We start from the raw sequence: 21,774 nt of genomic DNA, 5'->3' as shown, positions 1-21,774 counted from the left end.
ACCAGTCTGCAACTGAAGGGTTATGAGCTGATCATCTTCACCTAATTAAAACATGTATTTTTAAAACCATCCAATAAAAATCCAAATCACTTTTAGTTAGAGGCAAAATAAAAAAGAAGCCAATGATAATGAAATGGTTGTTTATTGGTTGTTTAATTGAAGGCATGCCTATTGTTCAGCAAGTGTCTGATTTCTGAAAGCTTATTTACCGATACTTTAACAAAAACTATGTATCAATTTTACTATCTTAACATAACACCAGTGTAAAGGTCATCTTAGTAGTTGGCAAAATCAACATCAACACTATCACTTAGGCTGCAATACCGTATCTGTTTCCTTCCTATACATTAGGCGCAATTTAAAATCTATGGCAAATTGAACCTTCGCACGAAAACGGCGATAAAATCAAAGTCGTAAATCCTTTCCATGTTAGTTGCACTTATTCTTGTTCCGTTCATGCTTTAAAAGTTGCTATTGGTAGCACTCGTTGTTTGTGAACGTAGCATAGCACTTTACCACTTTTATTAAATTTAACATTATTTGGACGATTTACTGAAACTCTTTAAGTGATAGATTTCCTAACGATCTTACAGTAGGGTGTGTAAACTCTTAATCACCCTCCATACTCGGTTTCAAAGTTTATTGATTAGAGACCGAATGTCGTCGTGGTTGGGCCACCTTCTGGCATTCACCCATAATTACCGTTTCATAAGGGATTTCGGAAATCTAAATATATCGTTGCAAAGGGTTACGTATAAGGCGAATTTATTGAAAAATCTCAAGCTGATTGCTTGAAAAATAAAGTTACAGGCATTTACGTTAAGACAAAAAGTGTTGTCAAGGTCGGGCCATGTTGCACAGGTAGGGGCAACGCTGAAAATCACAGAAATACGTATTCAAATTCGATATAGAAACATGAAAAGAATTAATTCCATGAAAAACGGCCCATTAACGGTACAAATACCTTATTTTTAGGGGTCAATCCCGGTGTAGTGGTTAGCATTCACGCCCCTCACGCCGAGGACCCGGGTTCGGATTCCAACCCCGCAGAAGTCACGAATGACCCAAGCTGTTAAAGTCAAACTATAATCAAAACAAAACAAACAAAAAATCTTATTTTTAATTAAATTTTGGCGATCTTCTTAAATTAATATTACTACGACCGCTTTTCGAAAGTGAACTACTACAATGAAAAACAACAACGATCCAAGTTTTTATTGTATGAATGTTACTTTATTTCACATTTCACGTGACTGGCGTTCTCTAGCTAATATTGTACTTTTGCGTTCAAAATCTACCGTTGCCTATCATGCCTAAACATAACGACATAATTGAGTGATTTAACAGACCGTTAGTGTAAAAAAATAAAAGCTATGTTGATAACTTCGTCAATGCCGAAACAAATGTGGAATGAAGCAGCTCTTGCAGCCGTTTACCTGATCAACCGAAGTTCAAGTAAGAAAGAAGGTGGACGGTGGGATCACGATTAGCGTTGCTAAATAAAGAATTTTTCTTTCTCGTGATATTCGTTTCAATAAGAGTTGTTTTTTATACGCATCTGGAATTTTGTCAGATGAAGTAATCCTCGAAAAGTATTTTTGAGTACCTCATGGAGAATGGGGGCAAGAAGGAATATTACACACAGCTGAAGACCGTCATCGGGACTTTCAATGCCGACTTTACCGCCTCCAAGATCATGGTCGTACGTAGTACCTTCTTCCAGCATAGACTCCTGCACAAGTACACCTGGAGGTCACCGCATTAAAGAGAATGACAGATCGACCACCTTTTGATCGATTGTCAGCACTTCTCAGACATCATTGACGTCAATTCCTGTAGAAGCGCTAACGTTGGCTCGGACCACTTCCTATTGATGGTTAAGATGCGCCTAAAACTCTCCGTTGCGAACAACATTCGGTACCGACACCAGCCTCGGGTAAATCATGCCCGTCTGAAGCAGCCAGACATCGCCGTAAACTACGCGCGCTCACTCGAAGCTGCGCTGCCGGAAGAGGACGAGCTAGATGAAGGCCTTCTCGAGCACTGTTGGAACTCCAGCAAAACAGCCATTAGCAGTGTAACTGGGAGTTCCTCGATTACGTGGCACGGACTCAGCGGAACGGCTGATTCGAACTGAAGCAGAACCATGGCTACAGTGAAAGCAATTTCGACGGCGCGACAGACAGAGAAAAGATATCAACCCCAACGATAGACGAAATTAAGGAGGCCGTTATGCATCTAAAGAACAATAAATCGGCTGGGAAAGATGGCATCGGAACAGAGCTTCTTAGAATGAAACCAGTAAATCTGGTCACTTTTCTGCACTGGCTGATTAGAATTTGGGATACAAAATAGCTACTGGAGAAGTGGAAAATGGGATTATCTACCCGATTTACAAGAAGGCCCATCGCCAAACTGGACAAACTCGTAATCGAAGGTTCATTGCTATGATAGTTTAATTCATACCTCTCATACCGCCAGCTAGAAGTTATCATCGGTGGTTTTACCTCCAGACCTTTCATTGCTAACTCTGGAATTCCACAAGGTAGCCATCTCGGACCTTTGGTCTTCCTCATCTACTTCAACGATGTCAACTTCCTGCTTAAATACCAGCGATTCTCTTTTGCCGACGATCTGAAGCTGTATACTAAAACCGATAGTCCGTCCGACGCCGCGTTCCTGCAAGAGCAGTTATTGATTTTACATTTTACATTATATTGTTGTCACAATAATTACATTCTCCAGGAAATTAAACGCTCTCGTCTTCAACTACATGCTATCAGACGTGCCTCTACGCCGCGAAAACTGTGTCAAGAACTTGGGAATACTGCTTGACCCTAGGCTTGACTTCAAACAGCACATCACATTTATTGTCGACAAGGCCTGCAGGAATTTGAGATTTATCATACGGATCGCCAAGAACTTCAACGACACCTACTGTCTTAAAGGTCTCTACTGCGCTCTTGTCCGGTCCAATCTCTAGTACTGCGCTCCAGTGTGGAGTCTTTATTACCAAAATGGAGTTGACCGAATCGAGTCTGTGCAGCGCAGATTCATACGTTCTCTCTTCGCAGATTGCCCTGAACGACCCCTTTCAGCTGCCTTGCTATGAAAAACGCTGCAGACTCTTGGATCTCGATCTTTTGAACACTCGTCGCGATGTGATCAGAGCATTAACTGCTGCCGATTTGCTAACCTTGAGAATGGATTGCCCTTGTCTACTCGTAAACCTCAACATATACGCCCAAAGTCACGTCCTACGTAATGGTCCATTTTTACGTGTACCGCATCGGCGAGCCAACTACAGCACCTTCAGCACAATCACCGGTCTGCAACGCCATTTTAATCGCTTTATACCTAGCTTCGACTTGACCGTTAGCCACAAGGTACTGGAAACTCGATTCCTGGCACTAGCTCGTAGATTCTAAGATTCTAAGATCCCCCAAAAATGCCGTGAATACAGAATTCCCATGCATCATTTCTTCGTTCACTTCAAAGCCGCATTTGATACCATTGACCGGAAAGAGCTATGGAAAATCATGGACGAGAATGACTTCCCCAAGAAATTAATCAAACTGATTCAATCTTCGACGGATAGTACACAGTGCTATGTTCGGATTTCGGGCAGCAGATTGTCAAGTTCATTCAAATCACACAGAGGGCTTCGTCAAGGTGATGGTCTCTCATGCCTGGTGTTCAACATAGCGCTGCAAGGTGTTATGAACCGCGGGACTCACTCTTCAACGGATCCAGTCAATGCGTCAGGTTTGCCTTGGATGCGTTGGATATTATCGGCAGAACATTTGTGGCAGTGGCTGAACAGTACACCAGACTAAAGCGCGAGGCAGAAAAGATTGGGTTAAAAGTAATGATACCAGCCGTGAAATTCGGAGCCGTATTATCAGCGGGCGTCGTACTTACTATGGGATTTACAAGCAATTGCGGTCGAACGGACGCTCATTAAACTCTAAGAATATTCTCTATGGAACTTGAACAATGCAAGTGCTCGGATCTTCAGCGGCGTACAGGAGAATGGATTCTGGAAGCGAAGGATGAACTATGAACTCGCACATCTCTATGGCGAATCCGGCTTCAAATAGGAAGGAACCAGACGATCAAGAGCGCAGCGAGCAAGATGGTTAGACCAGGTCACGCTATGTCGGGTGCGATTATGCAGCTTTCATGTACATAAAAAATCACAACGTGCACTGTTCTATGGCGAACGCAGTATCCAAAAGGTGGCTAAAACTGGACGGATACGATGGGCAAGGCATGATGTTGCATGAATGCCGGACAACTATCCCGCAAATATGGTGTTTGCCTCAATTCCGGTAGGAATAAGACGACCAGGAGTGTAGCGAGCAAGATGGTTAGACCAGGTGCAGCAAGATCTGGCGGAGAGTGCTCGGTATCCAAGTTATTGGTGACCGGTAGCCGACAACTGAGTGAATTGGAGAAATTTTGTTCATCAGGCTGTCTTAGGACAGCAAGTCATTAAATAAATATTAATAATCCTCGAGGATTTGAACTGTCAAAAAGTCATGAAGATCGAATCATGTCAGGCTTGTGGAGTTTCGCAAACAAGCGATTCAATTATAGTTATGGGCATAGTTGCAGCGTTGCAGAATACCAAATATGCAGACCAAATAATGTCTTCGTCAGAGAGGGCAGAGGGCAGATGGCAGATTCGATCCCAGATACCTTCTTCCGGACCGGGTGGTGACAAAGTATTCCTGTCCCAGAATTTTTCTAGTGTCGGTCTTGGTGTAGGTCACATCATCCACTTCCTGCACAGTTTCCTTGCGCAAGTTTTGGCCACCCTATTCTGTTTATCGTGGCAATTTGGTCTTCGTCCAATATTTTTCATTGCACATATTTAAACTTTTGCCGTTTCTTGCCAAGTCGAATCGAACTTGAATCGAAATTTGGTTGACCTTCTTTGGTTCTGATGTGCAGCGTTTCCTGCTGGTTTCGACAGGGTGACCACGACTAAAATATAAAATATATATCGTGAGGGTGACACTACAAGCATCACATTACTGCATTTACACATGCAAATCAATTTAGAAAACGATTAGAAATTTATTTGCAGTTATAGTTGCAGAATACCTTTATGTACATGCAAAGAAAAATTAACAAGGCATAGGTATATGCCCCAGGAAACATTCCAATTAATCAGGAAACCTAAAAACATGTTCAGGAAAAAGTTTGCAATTAATTCTCTCAAAGTAAATTGAGACTGCAAATGGCTTTCTTGGAATATAATCGGCGTTCGCACATCTTTTCGTGGATTTAAATTATCTTACAAAACTAGCTAGCAATATCCCCTAACGAATGAACAGCGGATTTATTTCTTGTTTGAGGCCGTTTCCAATTTCGATCCAACAGAAACAATTTTGATAAAAACTATTTGCGAAGCAAAACAGCAAAGATAATTGGCACTAAACGCATTCGAAACGCATCGCTGACAGCGGCGGCGCAAGTTGGAGAAGCACGCAGTAAACATTACCGTAACATTTCAGGAGTAGAGTTTGGTTAGGCACCCCCGGGGCACCACATCACCACCATCTTCCTGCACGTTCACTGCTGCTAATAGATTGCACAAAAAGTATCGTCCCTGTTGTAGCCGGCAGAAATGCTCTGGCACAACCGATCCACCGATCGCGCTAACATTTATGGAAAAAGGGTAAATTGCAGTGGCGTGGGTAATCTGATCCAGAGTACCGTAACACAATTCCACGTGCAGTCAGTCGATCGGAATAGGTTGTGTTCATCACGACCATCCGCCGCGCCAGTAAGTGCATCGACACGCGGCGGCAAACCAGAGTGAGTGGATGGAAGATACAAGTTTGATCTCCTGTTTACGGCAGTTTACGGTGGAGCCCTCTGTATGTAGGTGAAAACCGCTTTTGAAACTGCACCTCTGCTGCAGTGCAATCGTTGGTACCCGGCGCCTCTTCACACCTTCTACGCTACGCTGTGGCCCGAAAGTTGCAAACCCGTTGCATTTGTGCGATGCAGGCAGCCAGGCAGGCTCTGATGCAGTATCATAATTAATTCATACGCGCGGTACACTTTTTCTGGAACCAGTTGGCGCGGAAAGCGAGCGATATTTTTGCGCGATTCTAGCTGGTTATATCTGCTGCAGTCGTAGAAGAAACGGTTATGGTCAAAAACAGCCCGCTGATATTTATGAATATTTTTTTCCATAACCATTATTAGTCCGTAAATAAATTAGATTTTCAGTGACGGATAAACTGCAATATTCTCTGCTTCCTTACTGTTCAAATGTTGTCACTAATGTAGAGTCGATATCCAGTTCTAGCCACTTTCTGTACTGGTATCGATCAGTCAAAAGTTTATCGATACAATTTGATAAGGCAGCATTTTATTGGAACTAATCTAATCATTCAGTAATGTTGCGTCTTGATGGGATTTCTTTCAAAGAAACGACAACGGTTAAAGTTTGTCAATTTATTCATTTAATAATTGTTTCTCTAAATATTGATATATCGAAAAATTTGCCTTATATCTATGTATATACTGTGTCACACTGACTCCCGATGATATACGCAAGCAGTTTACCGATTGAATCTTTTCTGCTGCCGCAAACGGTACACATCGTTGGCCGGTGGAGCGGACATGGTGGTTTCCTCGTCACTGTCATCACCGCCCGGTGCCATTCGCCTTCGCTTAAGGCCTCCCTCGCCGGAGTACGTACTGTCGTCCACAATCCAATGTACTGCTTTGGCCAGATCGAACAGTTTGATGCTGTTGCCGTTCTCTCCAGCTCCGCTGGGAGTGATCGTAATATCGGGCAGCACAATTCGGCTAAACAGATCGGCCAACTTCTCAATCGAAACGAACGGCCCTTGGAAGCAAATCGGTGGCGGTAGAATCGAACACAGATACGATGCAGCCGGCGGTTGTGGGAAGCAACCACCATCCAAAGGATGCTCCCCTGGATAGGCGTTGGGCTTCGGTTTGTACGGAATCATTTGAGCAAAATCTGGACGTGGAATTTGGTTGGGTGCTTCCGCGTTTTCCACCGTTGTCGGGAGTTTAGTAGTAAATGAATTCAAAACGCCATTGGTTTCAGTGTAACCAATCGATTTTAATTCGGCAGTTGAACAAGGATAAAGATTAAGAAACTTGTAGCGATCTACTAGTTGGGCTGTTTCTTTGCCTTCGAATTCTTTAAGTTTTTCTAAAACTGCACTTCTTCTGCGTTCGACTTTAACAATACTGGACAAATCGCCTATGTTGGATTCGAACTCCAGAAAACGGTTCCAAACCTCTACTGATAGTTGCGGTGTCAGCCCACCAGAAGAAAGTACTCTTTCAAACAGCACCCGAGTATTGTTGTCTTCGTTGAGATGCGACAGATAATCGATGTAACACATGACATATTCCGGACTTCCACCGAAGCGTTTCAGGCCCAATTCGAATATGCGAAATGCAATATCTTTGTCCTTCGTGCAGTAATACTCCATCAAAGCGGCTGCTACAAAAACATGATACGTTGAACGAACATCTTCACGAGCTTTCTTGAAAATGGCTCTTGCCGAAATGATACCCTCCGCACGACGGGCAAACTTCATATACTGAATGTAAGCCAAAGTCGGGTCTATATCTGGAATGGACAGAAATTTATTGTACATCTGATGCACTTTCTCATACTTGAGTCTTCCTTCTTCAAAATCGGCATAGGCAAAATAGAGCAAGGCATTCCTGCTAAGGACACTGCTGATAGCTCTTTCCAGAATGTTGGCAGCTTCATCGGCAAATACCTTTGCGGCATTTAGGTCCCCTTTGTCGATTAGTTGTTTAGAACTCTGGTCCAAATATTGGGCAGCTTGATGCCAAACAGCGGGATGATGAGTCAAAACCAGAAGGCATTGTTCTGTAGCAAACATCACCCGGCGGGTGACTAAAGCCGTATCCTCGCTTCTAAGGGGGTTGGACCTTTCGAAATTGATATACTTCTTCCACAATTCGACTTGCTTTTGTTCCTCTTTAGTAGCCATCGGTGGTACAGCGGGAAGATTGCGATTCAGCCCTTTTGTCACAATTTCCAACTCCTTCGCTACACGGCGTGCATTCATGTAGTCTCTCGATCGTTCTAAACTCATTTTTTCCGAAATAATAGGGTTTATATTTTGCTCAAACATAATGTATTCCTTCCACAGATGTTCTATTCCTATGATTGGAGTTATTACCGCTCGCTGATAGACTTTTCTAACTGCGGTAATTTTCTGGTTCTCCGCATAACTTCCCACTGCTTCAACACTCTTTAGAAACGAAATATAATCCTGCCAAATTGAATACGAATGCAAATCCATTCCGATCTTTTCCAGCGCAAAATCATAGGCTTGGGCCAATTTTTCTTTATGGGTGCTCAACCCGGCTTTCGTTTCCTTCACATAAGTCAAATACAGCTTCCACAAATCGATGTTCAAAATTTTTACCAAGCAGCGCTGAAAAAGTTTCTCAACCCGTTCGTAGTTCCGGTACTTCATTTCCTGTTCGATGTAGATTTTCCAATAACGGGCCGTCGTTGGGAAAACACTCACCAACGATTCGTACAGCGAGCGTACTTCGTTGATGTTCCGGCTTTGTCCTTCGCGGACCAGCACCGACCAGGATTCCACATCGAACGGACGCACCTCCACCGTCTGTTGGGCCCGGACCAGTCGTTCATGGCCCCACTCGATATCAAACTTTAGCTGGTCCTTCCATTGAGCCATTCCTCCTCCCGTTTGCCTTCACGCAAATCAACACGACCCTAAAACGAGAACCAGCAAAATGGCACTTATCAGACACACAGCAGCGGGTTTAGATAATGCGTATAGCGTAACATATCTAAGTGAGCTTCTCGTTCATCACGAAAAAACGAATGCGGATTGAAAACTTTCTACTTTCAATAGTAGATTATCACTTTGAAGTAACTGTTACCTTATTATTTTGATGGGAAATGAAAAAATTTTCCCCACGACCGCTGACGTCGAGCAGAATGTAATATTTTTGACTTGACACACCGCACCGCACTGGCAAGCAAAAGCGCAAGAACCGTCAACGTGAAAAGGTGATGGTAGTAGCTTATTGGGAATGAGGTTTAAAATATATATATATCACATTGGCTAGTATGTATAGAGTGGCGAGAAGTTCTGCTGTCTGCTTGTGTTTGTTCCGTTGTTCGCCGGTTTTCGCCCGCAGTTCGGTGCTTGCATGTGTGTGTTAACAGAGAAACTTTATCGTCGACTTCGAGCTTCGACACGAGAGTAATTTATGCTTCTCTCTTCGTTTTTCCACTGATGCTTATGTTCATGTGTGTGAATAATGTTCACACAGAAAAATGAAAAAACCTAAATTTACGCAATTTGTACCTAAATCAGTACCTTTGTGCGGGAAGGTAAACTCAGTTTACCTACTTTTAGTACCAGCGTGAAAGTAATCATTAGTAAATTTTACCTAGGACAGGACGTGCCTAGAAATACTCACAGTAAGTGATAGTGGCATGTATTCATGCTTGTAATCATTCGATTCTTCGTGAATATATGCTACTAGAGGACCCGGCGCGCGTTGCTTCGCCATTTAAAGGGGTAGATGTGTGATGCTGAAGATTTGCTTAATCGTAATCATTCAAAAAAGGGCTGTCTTTTTGACAAACCAATTATGCCTCAACTTTCTAATCCCGATAACAATTTGAGTTTTATTACCAACTCTTAAAACGATAAGATATGCAAAAACGCAAAATATCAGTGCTGTTCGTTTGATATCAGCAAAAAACTGTAAACTTATAGTAATCTCAAAATATATTATCAGATAATCCCTGATTCTGATAAATAATAATTTTAATATAATAATAATTTTTGATAAAATAATAGCTTCTCAAATACAAAAAGTAGATTTTTGACATGAAAAATTTTATATAAATTTCTAGAAAATATTCCTAAAGAGTTTGTACTAAAATTTGAAGGGAATTAGTTCATCCGATTTCGAAAAATCTTTCTCGCCGACTTTGAAAAAACAGCTTTGTAAAAATGCGCTCAAAGTTTCGCGTTCCTTCTTCAACCGCTCTGACACATCGTTACAAATATGCATGTGGCTTCGCAAATATTTAACGAATTGGTTCGAAATTGGATTGGTTGGAAATTTTCAGTGTGTATATTTGAATGCTTTTGCTTTTCGAAAATTCTAACTGTATACATTTAGTTTTAGTTATAACTCGTTAAACGAATTCACAATAATATCGAGAGTGTGGTACTGCTGCGTAGCTAGATGTCACTCATTTGTCTCACAAATGTAAATTTGGATGTACCTGTTATATCTTACACGATCGAAACCAATTTTTAATTCATTTTTTGAATTACATGTTTTCTGTTCCTCTTTACTATGAACAGAATGTGATTTTTAAGTACATTGTCGGTTCAATCCACTTTGCCGACATCAATTTGAATCGAAGTAGACACGGGCTTACTTGGATGTTTTTTCTTGTTCGACAATTACTTGCATGCAGTTGAATTGCAGTTTGTTCCTTATGCAACATTTTGACATTTTCGAAAACAGCCACTTGCAAGAATTGATCCAAACCAGACTAAGAACCATCCACACATCATAGGCAATCTGTATGCCAAGTTTCGATCAAATCTGTCGAGCGGTGTGCGAGTCTATACCGGACACACGAACAGCATTTCATTTTTATATATATAGATAGATATGCAACATATATACATGCTTCATGCGTTGTATGTATAGTTACTATATATATAGTATATATAGTAACTATAGTTGTATGTAGTAACATTGCATACGTTCAATTCTCAAAAGATTGTGCATTTGAAAACAATTTAACAAAATCAAGAACACAAACTATTGCTTTTCTGCTACCTTACTGAAATTAAAGATTGTTTTTATTATGCATGGTTTCCCACGTTGAAGGGATTTTACTAATTCAATCCTATTTTATCAACAGCACATCTTTTCACTACACTTCTAATGAAACGGCAAGCATGCGTATTCATACAGAGTCGTATTATGACCGTACACTACAAGCTGTAGCACATTTTTCCAACACAGATATCAAGTTCGCCGAGGTTTAATCGTCTCGCAGTAAAGAATTTGCGATCTGTTGGGATAACGAACTTGTGTCATTTTTTCTGGCACACTTTCCTAACACAGACATCATACTTCCCAAGCAAGGATATCAAGATGGTTTAGGTTGAACCGCGGTGTTAAAAAATCTTGTTGAAATGAGCAAACTTTGTCACTTGTTTTGGCTTACTTCCCAAGCACAGAAATTGGTATAGGTTTAGATCATCGTAATGAATCTTCCAACCAATCACGAAGCGAGAATTCTTGTAAAACGTAGGTTCATTATTTGCAATTTTTCAATAGTTCAACATTAAGAATCCACACTTTTCTTCATTTAGGTCAATTCTTAGAAGATTTTCCGATCGATTGGTGTAAGAATATTGAAAATCGATCGGAATATCGCTGAGCTGTTAGCGCTCAAAACCTATCATTTTTCGTGACGCTCGCATTTTTCGATTTTTTGGAACGACACCCTATCTCAAAACTTGTCGTAAGACGTAGTCCTACGTCAAAAACACAAAAATGCACAGCAAATGATTTATTAAATTTCATCAGATGTAATAGCGAATTCATAAATTAACCTGGGTTCGTGCTAACTCGAATCTGAAATTTATGAACGATACGGGCAGTTTGACAGATCGACCCGTAAACCGTAATGCTAGACAGTTTCAACCTGCGCTTCAAACTGAATGTTGTCAGTCTAACCGAAATGCAATCTCGGTTAATTTATGAACACTTTGACAGCACTTCGATTAAAACTGAGTGCTAATCGACCTGAGGCAGGTTAATTTATCAATTCGCTATAAGAATACAAATCGATCTCTTGTACTCTTGTGAAAATTGTGTAGATTATCTGTCTTTTGCATCCGAACAAATCCCTATCCTACTTTCTAAATACAACGCATTTACATTGATCGGAGAGTAGATATTCTTCAATTTCTCTGAATCGTGATGAAAGTGCAGCGACCGCGTTACTTTTACAGACCACTGTTGTTTTATACAAAGTGATGCAAACAAAGTCGTAGAATTTTCGCAATAGTAGCGGTACATTTAACGCGAACACATCGAAACTTTTCATCAATGTGTTGATTGCTTGTAGTGAATCGCTTCCACAGGGTAGGATGTTGTTTTTGAACACGACGAAGTAGTTCCCTTCAGCAAAAATGGACGAGACACACACAATATGTGGTTCACATTGTGTTGATCGATTCAAATGAAGTTTCGCCATTTCGAAATCCGTTATGTTAGTATCCGGCTGAAACGAAAAATATTTTTAGATTAATTTATCTGAGTAACAGTGGCTTATCTCTAATTAAATAAGAAATCAGTGAAATGTCCTTTAAAAAATAAAATGTATTATAGCACATCTCAGTCAAAAATTTAACTTTCATGATAAGCAATGACACATAACTACACTCGAATCTCGTTTAACGTCCACTATGAATGGACGTAAAAAGAGATTCTAGTGTACTTACATTTATCCATTTAATTAGAGGTGCCATCAAGACCTCTGCCATCGACATCGTGCTGTTATTTAATTTTCGCCGGATGCCACGATTGGTCAAATTTTTGATGACACGAAGAGCACCTCTGATGTATTCTGTAAAATTATAATTTACGTGTTTACGTGACATCAAACCAGGTATGAATACTCAATCTTAATCCAGCTTTTTACGAGCCATAATGGCGGACGTGTTCGTAATATTTGACAGCATTATTGACAATTCCCTAATACATCGCACGTTTTCTTTCCGCGCGTTCACGGTAAAACTAAAGGAATGTGAATGAATATTATATTACGTGAGAGCACGTCCGCCATTATGGCTCGTGAAAAGCTGGATACTTACTATTTTTGATTTCGATAAATTCAGTTCCCAACAACAAACCTGTAGAGAGAAATTTCTTAAGGTCAGTTTGTTGGTTATACTGCGAATGGATACATTCGAATGCTTGCTGCACCTGTAATAAAATGTTTCGAGAAATTCTCAATTATTTATATATTTATTTACTTTTTAAGGGGCTTTCAACCGGTGCACACTGCGGATTTTTTAGAAAAAAAAGTCCTTTATCTCAATATCTCAAAATGCCGCTGGGCTACAATCAATCTTTTGATGTGAAAAGAAAGATATTTTTATAAGGATTCCAATGGTGTGATGCTTGCTTACGGCACGCATGTGTCCAGCAGTTATTGCCAAAAGAAGGGCATTTTAACCCACTTTTCTCGACATGAAGAGATGTAAAAGTCCATATCTCCGGATTCCGCGGAGATAAAATTGATCTTTTTTCGCCATAAATAAGCTATCATCAAGAGCAATCCAACGACATAGTATTTGTTTACGACACATGGTTGTGTCTTGATGTTTTGGCCAAATAAATGGCATTTTACCCTAGTTTTATCAATGATTACCAATGAAAGTGAATATCTCTGGATTCCGATGGGATAAATTAAATCTTTTTTTCAACAAAAGAAAGTTATTTTATATGCTTTCGAACAGTTTGGTGTTTGTTCACAGCACCTGGTTGTATTTTGTAGTTTTGGTCAAATAATCATCATGCTACAATAATTTGGCGACGTTAACTGAGAAAATTAGGGTAAAATGACTCATTTGCCGCGATCAAATACCCTGCCATCGGAAACTATATAAAGTTAGCTTTCTTGTGTCGAAAAAAGATTGATTCTAGCTCAGCGGTATTTGAAGATATTGCGATAAAGGACTTTTTTGCAAAAAAAATCCCCACTGTGCGGTGATTGGTTCGCCCCAAAATTCTCAATTAAGGTTCAAACACGGGTCATTGTTTTTTGAGGCTTCAAAAGCGGTTTTAATGCGTCCAAATAAATATATTCACTTTATTCTTTGCGCCTGTCAGAACACAATGATAGAAATTACCCGTATAATACAATGAACAGCAGCAGACGGAAGCACCAGCCGACAACAGACGGAAGCTGCAGCGAATAACCGAAAAAGGCAGCCGCGAACAGCAAACAGCAGTAAAATGTTTTATCCAAACCGAAGACGGGAATCTGCAACAAATAAATAATTAAAATATTGCGGAGTTTCCACCTATTTAGAGTCCCACGCGAAAATTATTAGCGTGGTTATTTTCTGCGTTTACCACGCATGTTTGCAATTTAGTAATTTGAACTATCAGTTTTTCGTTATTGTCTCCCCACTGCACCCCTCCTTGCTTGACAAGCATATTTTCAATGTTTTTAGTAAGTACAGGATAATTACTATTAAAAAAAGAATTTGCATAGGACTCGTTAAATTACTGCCAGGTGCAATATAGTGCCCCTTATCGGTAATTTTTAAGAATATTGCCTTTATTCTGCATACCGGTCGGAGCTGGTTCCGTTCAGAATCCAGAATATGGTTTCTGATCGGAACGGGCCCGATCAAGATGCAGATATAAGGCAAATGAATCTATTTGAAAAAATACCAGTACAATACAATATAGCTGCCGACAGCAGACAGAAATAGCAGCAAACAGCCGACGACAGTAGAAAAATATCTATTCTAATTCCAAACCGAACACGATATCTGAAACGGAATAAAAATAAGATTCAATAATATGTATACCTATCGCTTTCTATTGTTCATTTTCAAGATGAAATAAAATAATTTACCTGCTTTCCTTTTCACGACGCTGTTGAAATGGTTGAAATGAAATCGACGCAACCTGATGCAACCGCAACGTAAGACAAAATGGCGTGCAGAAAACGAACAAATACACTAACACTTTTTCACCCAAAATTAGGTAAATTAGGTGTAATGATGCGATTAGTAATTTTTTGAAACGATGGTTCTACAATTGATGAAGGGACGGCAGGGGAAAGAAATGAAAATTTTGGTGAAGGAGGGGAAGAGCGGAAAGGAAAGGAGGGGGGGAGATATTGGTAGCTACGCTCGACAAGTAGTCATTTTGACTCCTACCTTTTGTCCAATGCTGAAAGGCGCATGAGTCGGACCAAGCTAAATCTGAGATTATAAACGGATTCGATCCCACAACAATCGCCAGGGCATGTGGTTCGCTGGTACTTGTACTTTTGAACCATACAAGCGCTGGACAAAAGGAGACTGCAAAATCCACTCATCAAGATATCGACGCGTTTGGTTGGGTTATCGACACATATTGTGCCTCTTCTTACATCATTAGGTACTTTCCTGGTAGAGTGCAGGTTTTGTCCCAAAGTACATTGATTTATTATAGAAGGTATCCATCTACATAACACGAAATATGTGAAATTATTTATTTAAAATAAATATTAAAAATATTTTTATTTTGTGCGGAGATGCCAAGACGGGACAAGTTTTGTAGCAGTATTTTCTGGTCAATTTTGGCCAAAGCCGACTGCAAGTCTATATACATTACGTTGACTTGTTCAAGGGCAAATTATAACTTGTTCCACTTCCTGGTTCTAAGAACGAGATTGGTAATGCAAAAGTAGTAAGGAACATATACATACACACATACACACCCTCACTCTGTACTGAACTCTGCTTTACTAACCATGAAGCCTTTAGCCGGGGCTGGTTATAAGAATGACACTGCCTCGAGGTGCAAATGAAGCCTCTTGTCCAAGGACAAATTATAACTAGTCTCCGCACTTCCTGGCTCTGGAGCTAGATTAGTTGAAAAGTAGTAAGAAGCGTAGAAGGAAAAAAGCGGTGAAATCACCGACACTAAGCACGGATAATAAGCAGTTGGCTCACTTTATAGTGAATAACAACGAATGCAGAACAACAAATTAAGTGGAACAAGAAATAATATCTAATTTCATTAAACTCCTTGGAATCAAGGAGAAGGAAGAAAGTGTGGACCTCCCGTATTAAACGCTTCTCATATAGATAATGATTAATTTACAGTCGTTGGGCGTTTTGCTAATAAAGGTTAAGTAATACTCCGGACACTCAGGGAAGAACTTGTAGCATTTGGACCAAAAGCCAGGCTGCCATTTAGACCAAGGTTATGGCGCCATATTTCGCCCTTTGAAAATAGATTAATCTACCGAAAATATTTTAGTTTTAATAATATAACATTTGAAAACCAAGTCATGCGGTTCAACGGCAGCCTGAAACTACAGTTGTAAGATTATTAGCTTAAACCCACACGGCCGCGCACCTCCCTCCTAGCTTGGCTACTCAATTATACAATGGCCTCGTAGAAGCGCTATGTAGGGGGTTGGGAAGACTAGAGCTATGTTAGGTGCTTTTTCCTAGTTGCCTTCCCCATTTAGTATCCGACATCACGGCGGTCACCACGTTTCAAAACAGGGGTCATAAACGAAAAAGGCCAAAAGCCACGGGGATAACCATCTTTAGATATTATGCTTTTTTATCGACAGACTTCGCAGTCGGTTATTAGAATACAGGACAATGATGCGGCTAGTGCAACAATCCTACTGACTCTAGCTAGCAGCATCGCCTTGCTGAGATTCGAACATACGACGACTGGCTTGTTAGATCAGCATCGTAGCAAGCTAACCGAGCGGTTAACTGGGCTCCAATTGACATGAATCAAAGGCAGATTTTGCAATTACTCCATTCATCTGGACGTTGCTTGGAATTACAGCACTTTTCCTTTTAGAATGTATGAAACGCCAAAGGTTTATGAGCCGCCTTAGTTAAATTTATCCATCGTCAACTTGTTCACTCATCTCGAAATCGTCTTATCTTTTCAGACCCCCACCTAAATACCCTCGCCGAGCAGCCCCGGTGGAACCACCCGTCATACCGGCTGCGGCGATGCACAACTTGCGCCGAGACCAGTCATCCGATGGTACACCCGACAGTCCAGGTAGTTCCCTGGAGCGAAATCTAAAGCCGTCGGAAATCTACCGCCAGAAATCATCGGATTCGCTGGACGTAAAGTTGGGCAGCCGGTCTTCCAAGGCGAGCGAATTGCTGGATGATTTCGGCAGGAAACTTCCGAAGTCGGATAGTCTAAAGTCGAAATCTAGCACTGACAGTCCCACGGGGTCTCTGGGAAAGAACGTTGGCCCTTCACCAACGGGCAGCTTGGGTAAATTGCCGCAAACAAGCAGCGATAGCCCGACGGGTAGCTTGGACAAAGGTAACCACCGTGCGAACGATAGCCTCCAGTCGGTAGGATCCAAAGAGTCGTTGGCGTCGACCGGAGGTGGAATGGGGGCCATTTCGGAAAGAGTATGTTTTGTTTTTCAATTGTTTTCCCTACTTCGCAACAAATTATTGCCTAATTTATAATTTCAGATAAAAAGTTACGAGTCTATATCATCACTTAGCTCAGACAGTATGCGACTAGGAGGTACGGTACCGGCAGAACAAGAGCACTACTACGACACGGTCCCGCTGGAAAATGGCGAAGGGGACTACGTTTACATTCAAGCTAGTGGTACGGGTTCCACCTCTAGTCGGGACGATATCTCAACGGCCGGTAGCACCCTACCGTTGCCAGCTTCGCATCCACGGAGTCACAACAGTAGCCAGACCAGTGTGCAGCTAGAACCAGAATCTCCGGGACGAAGTTCCAATTATGTTAATATTGACTATTTTATACAGTGAGTATTTGAAGACATGTTACCGTGCTGAAACAGAAGCTGACACGTCCTCTTTTGTTGCAGTAGTCAAAATCTTGAGAACAGGAGCAGCTCAATTGACAGTGACGGCGAAGCGGACGGAGGCCCACCAGTGTTATTGCGTGCAATCTCTAACGAAACTAATTCTGGTCAACCGGGACATGGGATATTACGAAAGATTTCTGTACGTACGATAGCTCGCGATAACCGTAAGCCTTTCTAATCTACCGTTTACTTCTTCCAGAATGCCAACCGTAACACAATCATCCGACACATTGTGGCTAGTATTATCACCAGCGAAACGTTGTACGTCGAGTGTCTGAACAAAATGAAACAATACATGAAAGCGATACGAGCCACTCTCACTACGTCGCAACCTGTGATATCTGAAGAGGAGTTTCAGACGATATTTTTTAAGATCGAGGACTTGCACGAAGTGCACTCGGAATTTTTGAACGAGCTGCGGGCGAAACAACAACCATTGCCTGAGGGAGAAGAGCTGTGCGTCGGTGAGGTGTTCCGCCGACTGGCCGCTCACATACATCTGTACGGGGCATTTTTGCACAATTACGGTCGTGCCATTGATACAGTGAAAAAATGCAGCACGCATAGTCATCAGTTCAAGGAGATCGTGTCGAACATAGTGTTCAAGAACCAAAACGAGCAATCTTTGTCACTTGAAGAACTGCTACACAAACCAGTGGCCCGAGTACAGAAGAATGCACTAGTGTTAGAGGATTTACTAAACCAGACTCCCGAACATCATCAAGATTATCATGCCTTACGACAGGCGACAAAGACAATTCGGAATTTCTTGTCCGAGTTCAACGTGGTACAAACGAAATCGATGTTTCCGGTAAGTTAAGTGTTGCATTTCCATCGAGTGTCGAGTTGAATTATTTTGATCTTATTTTTTCAGAGCGACGACAAAGCCCTTCGAAGGCTAGTGAAAAACTCATTCATTGTGGAGCTTGCGGACGGACATCGGAAGCTACGGCATCTATTTTTATTTAACGACGTGATGGCATGTGCGAAATACAAAGCCGCCGGACGAGACCGCAATGGGTTCGAATTCGAGCTGAAGTGGTTCATTCCGTTGCGAGACATTGTCATTTGCGAGGAATCCGCTAACGACCCGAAGGAAACTAGTCCGATCAATATCGTTCACCTCAAGTCGCAGGCTTGCACGGTGCGTGACCAAATTATGCTGGACGAGAAAGACGAAAAGAAGCAACGGTCCGGCGGTTCTCGCGCAGGGGATAAACATCGGAAAAAGCTTGCGGATTTGGAAGCCCAGCTGGTACTGGCTTCCCCAAATTTGGTGTTCAAAATTGGCAATAAGGCAACCGGGAAAACCATGACGTTTTTCCTGAGCTCCGATTTCGAGCGGACGCAATGGATAGAGTCTATTCTAACATTACAGGTGAGGAGAGTCATTGAATGCAAATCTTCAAAGCTTTGGCGCAAAGGTTCTCATATGCTTTCTATGTTTCAGCAATCTTGTAATCTTCCCGGACAGGTTCCAGTTCAAATTTACGATTTGCAGGCTTGGATAACTGCCTGTCAGGCGCTCATAAAAACAGAGATGGGATCTTATTTGATGCGAAACGCACGAGATGAAAGTTTGCTGGTGGGCGATCTGCATTTGACTATTCAAGGACTCAATGGCTTCGAACAACCGTGCGATCTATTCATTTGTGTTGAAATTGACTCTTATGGGCACTACTTCCGCAAGGCGAAAACCAAACTGGTTTGTCGCAGTGCATCACCCAACTGGAACGAATCATTTGTGTTGGAACTCGAAGGCAGTCAAAATCTTCGGATACTGCTTTACCAGGACGAGGTGCAGAGACCTATCCTGAGGGCGAAGCAAATTCTAAAGGTAAGCAAGTAGAATGAAACGATTGGCAAAATAGTTGTACATAAATTGGTAAATTTCAGCTAAGTCGCCAGTGGTTGCAAGAAGCACCTGTCACCAAAGTACTGAAACTGTCGGAAACTTTAACCCTAAATACAATAATTCGGTTCGTTCCGGGTGAAGTTACGCTACGACGAGTACCAACTTCCAAACCAGGAGCACTATTCGGTGCAAAGTTGCAACAAGTCATCAAGTAAATCCCACCCAAGCAAAATCTTTACACAATCAGACTGAATAAAAAAACGAATTCATTTTAGGCGAGAAAAACGTGACATTCCATTCATCGTGAGTGCGTGCGTTCGTGAGGTTGAGAGACGTGGCATGTCCGAGGTGGGAATCTATCGAGTTTCGGGATCTGCCAGTGACGTTGCTAAGCTGAAGAAATCTTTCGAAACAAATGCCTACGAAGCTGAGCAGCTGCTGAAAGAGGTAGACATTCACTCCGTGACTGGTATTCTGAAATCATACCTGAGAGACCTACCGGAAGCTCTCTTCACCGATCAGTATTATCCAAAGTTCTTCGAAACATTCAACCGGCACTCCAATCTGAACGAGGCTTCCCGCATCGAAGCATTGCACAAAACTTTCGTCGAACTACCACAGTCGAATAAGGCTACCATTAATTTATTGCTCGACCACCTGATGAGGTAGGATTGTCTGGAGAAAAATGATTATATTTTTTCTGAAATATTTTCTTCCCTACCTGTAGAGTGCATCAGCAGGAGATTGAAAACAAGATGTCCCTTCACAATTTGGCAATGGTTTTCGGACCGACCCTGTTGCGACCCGGTCCGTCGGCTATAAAGCAAAAAGATCTCTTGGAATCCAGTACCGCCGACGTTATGACACAAGCCGGAATCCTCTATAGTTTTCTACAGGCGCGACTGAAATAGCGTAGCGCATCAAGCCTACAACCGCAAGAATATAAGTTCGGTTTAAAGCCTGCGTAGAACTGCGACCAGCGAGTGCGCCCACAGTATTCGTAACAAGTAGTAGGTACGAAGCATGAAACTTGAGAGGTAAGAAACGTTACACTGCGTTCGGTGGAAAACCGTAAATAATGTTATAAACAAACGCCCGTTATTCATATAACAAAGATCAAATTTTTAGTGAATTTGAATTCAATCTTTTGCTATGCACTACGCTATTTTAGTAAATTTGATCTGTTACTGTGACTAAAATTTGCATCTGTCTAACGAGTGCTGAAAGCAGTTTTCTTTTTGCATCAAGACAGTAGTAGAAGAACTTCAGTTATCTTCTTTTACGAGAAACTACCACCCATTTCGGTGAACAAACTTAAGACGTTGTTTATTTCTAAAATAAACCTCGTTTGATCGCAACCAAAATTAGTCATTTTCATTTTTTTCCGTATGGGATTGTCTTTAGTTTATCTGTGTAAATTTGCTTTTTGTGTATATATAACTGATTTACGATTAGTATTAAAGAACGAACAATAAAGTCACACGGTTCTGGTAGTTATTAGACAACTTTATTTCGTCGTTCGAAAAATAATATGTTATTTGATAGTTTTCGGTAGCTTTCGAGATAATCTACTTGCGTGCAAAATGCATTCGCATTAATATACATTGTTACGAGCATAATATATTAAAAAACAAACGTATTCATTATGGCAATTAACTATATAAATTCAGTTATTAGAATCAACTTTGTGCGTTATAGTCAGGACCGTAAAGCAACTCTTATACTACTAAGCAATGGATATACAATCAAATATATTCTACGGAAAATCGCCAAAACAACCAATCAACAAAATACACATCCAGACAAAACATTCGCAGCTTATTACATTACAATATTCACCGAATACCGAATAAACGATCATTATGTTAACAGCATTAATTCATCTCTCTCAAACAAGACAATGTGTACGTCGGTATTTTGCATGAAATGAAACCTATCGGACTGTCGTCGCTTCAGACAAGCGCAGTAAATTGCTGAATTTATCTAGTAGGATTTTCTCCTTAAATTACAATTATAAAAACAAATAAAAACAATCTTTCGTATTGTGAAGTATAAATTTATGTTTCGTGATTTAATGGATGATTTTTGAAAGAATGTCACTGACTAAACTGAAAGCTTGTGAATGATTGTGAGGAACGTGCTGCTCGAGCCAAAGATGCTGATACCTGAAACTGAAAGCTGGGAACTTTTTGAACAAGACTAATGAATTCAATCGTAGTGATTC

At 41.1% G+C, this 21,774-nt stretch overlaps 2 protein-coding genes across 8 annotated transcripts in view; one reads left to right on the top strand and one right to left on the bottom strand.

Annotated features, from left to right (window-relative positions):
• The window catches only part of LOC128743425 (active breakpoint cluster region-related protein), a 395,975-nt gene extending 374,404 nt beyond the window's left edge, over window positions 1–21,571 (top strand). For 6 of the 7 annotated variants that reach the window (XM_053840009.1, XM_053840002.1, XM_053840052.1 and 3 more), the window contains 9 exons: window positions 16,775–17,258; window positions 17,325–17,632; window positions 17,696–17,834; window positions 17,895–18,506; window positions 18,570–19,073; window positions 19,146–19,532; window positions 19,592–19,761; window positions 19,826–20,215; window positions 20,278–21,571. In XM_053840009.1, the coding sequence (XP_053695984.1) occupies window positions 16,775–17,258; window positions 17,325–17,632; window positions 17,696–17,834; window positions 17,895–18,506; window positions 18,570–19,073; window positions 19,146–19,532; window positions 19,592–19,761; window positions 19,826–20,215; window positions 20,278–20,461 (3,178 nt within the window). In that variant the 3' untranslated portion in view covers window positions 20,462–21,571. The remainder of the gene's footprint in view (window positions 1–16,774; window positions 17,259–17,324; window positions 17,633–17,695; window positions 17,835–17,894; window positions 18,507–18,569; window positions 19,074–19,145; window positions 19,533–19,591; window positions 19,762–19,825; window positions 20,216–20,277) is intronic. The other variant, XM_053840018.1, reaches the window with a different exon arrangement.
• Window positions 6,498–9,063, bottom strand: LOC128743469 (protein suppressor of forked). The gene is made up of 2 exons (XM_053840063.1): window positions 8,956–9,063; window positions 6,498–8,785 (listed from the first exon to the last, which is right to left on the bottom strand). The coding sequence occupies exon 2, from the start codon at window positions 8,745–8,747 to the stop codon at window positions 6,582–6,584; it is 2,166 nt and encodes a 721-aa protein (XP_053696038.1). The 5' UTR covers window positions 8,748–8,785; window positions 8,956–9,063; the 3' UTR covers window positions 6,498–6,581.
• Window positions 21,572–21,774: the final 203 nt, after the last annotated feature.

Source organism: Sabethes cyaneus, chromosome 1 (genome assembly GCF_943734655.1).
Source record: "Sabethes cyaneus chromosome 1, idSabCyanKW18_F2, whole genome shotgun sequence".
Lineage (NCBI taxonomy): Eukaryota > Metazoa > Arthropoda > Insecta > Diptera > Culicidae > Sabethes > Sabethes cyaneus.
Note: the sequence above shows the minus strand (reverse complement) of the source record. Positions and strands in the feature narration are given on the sequence as shown.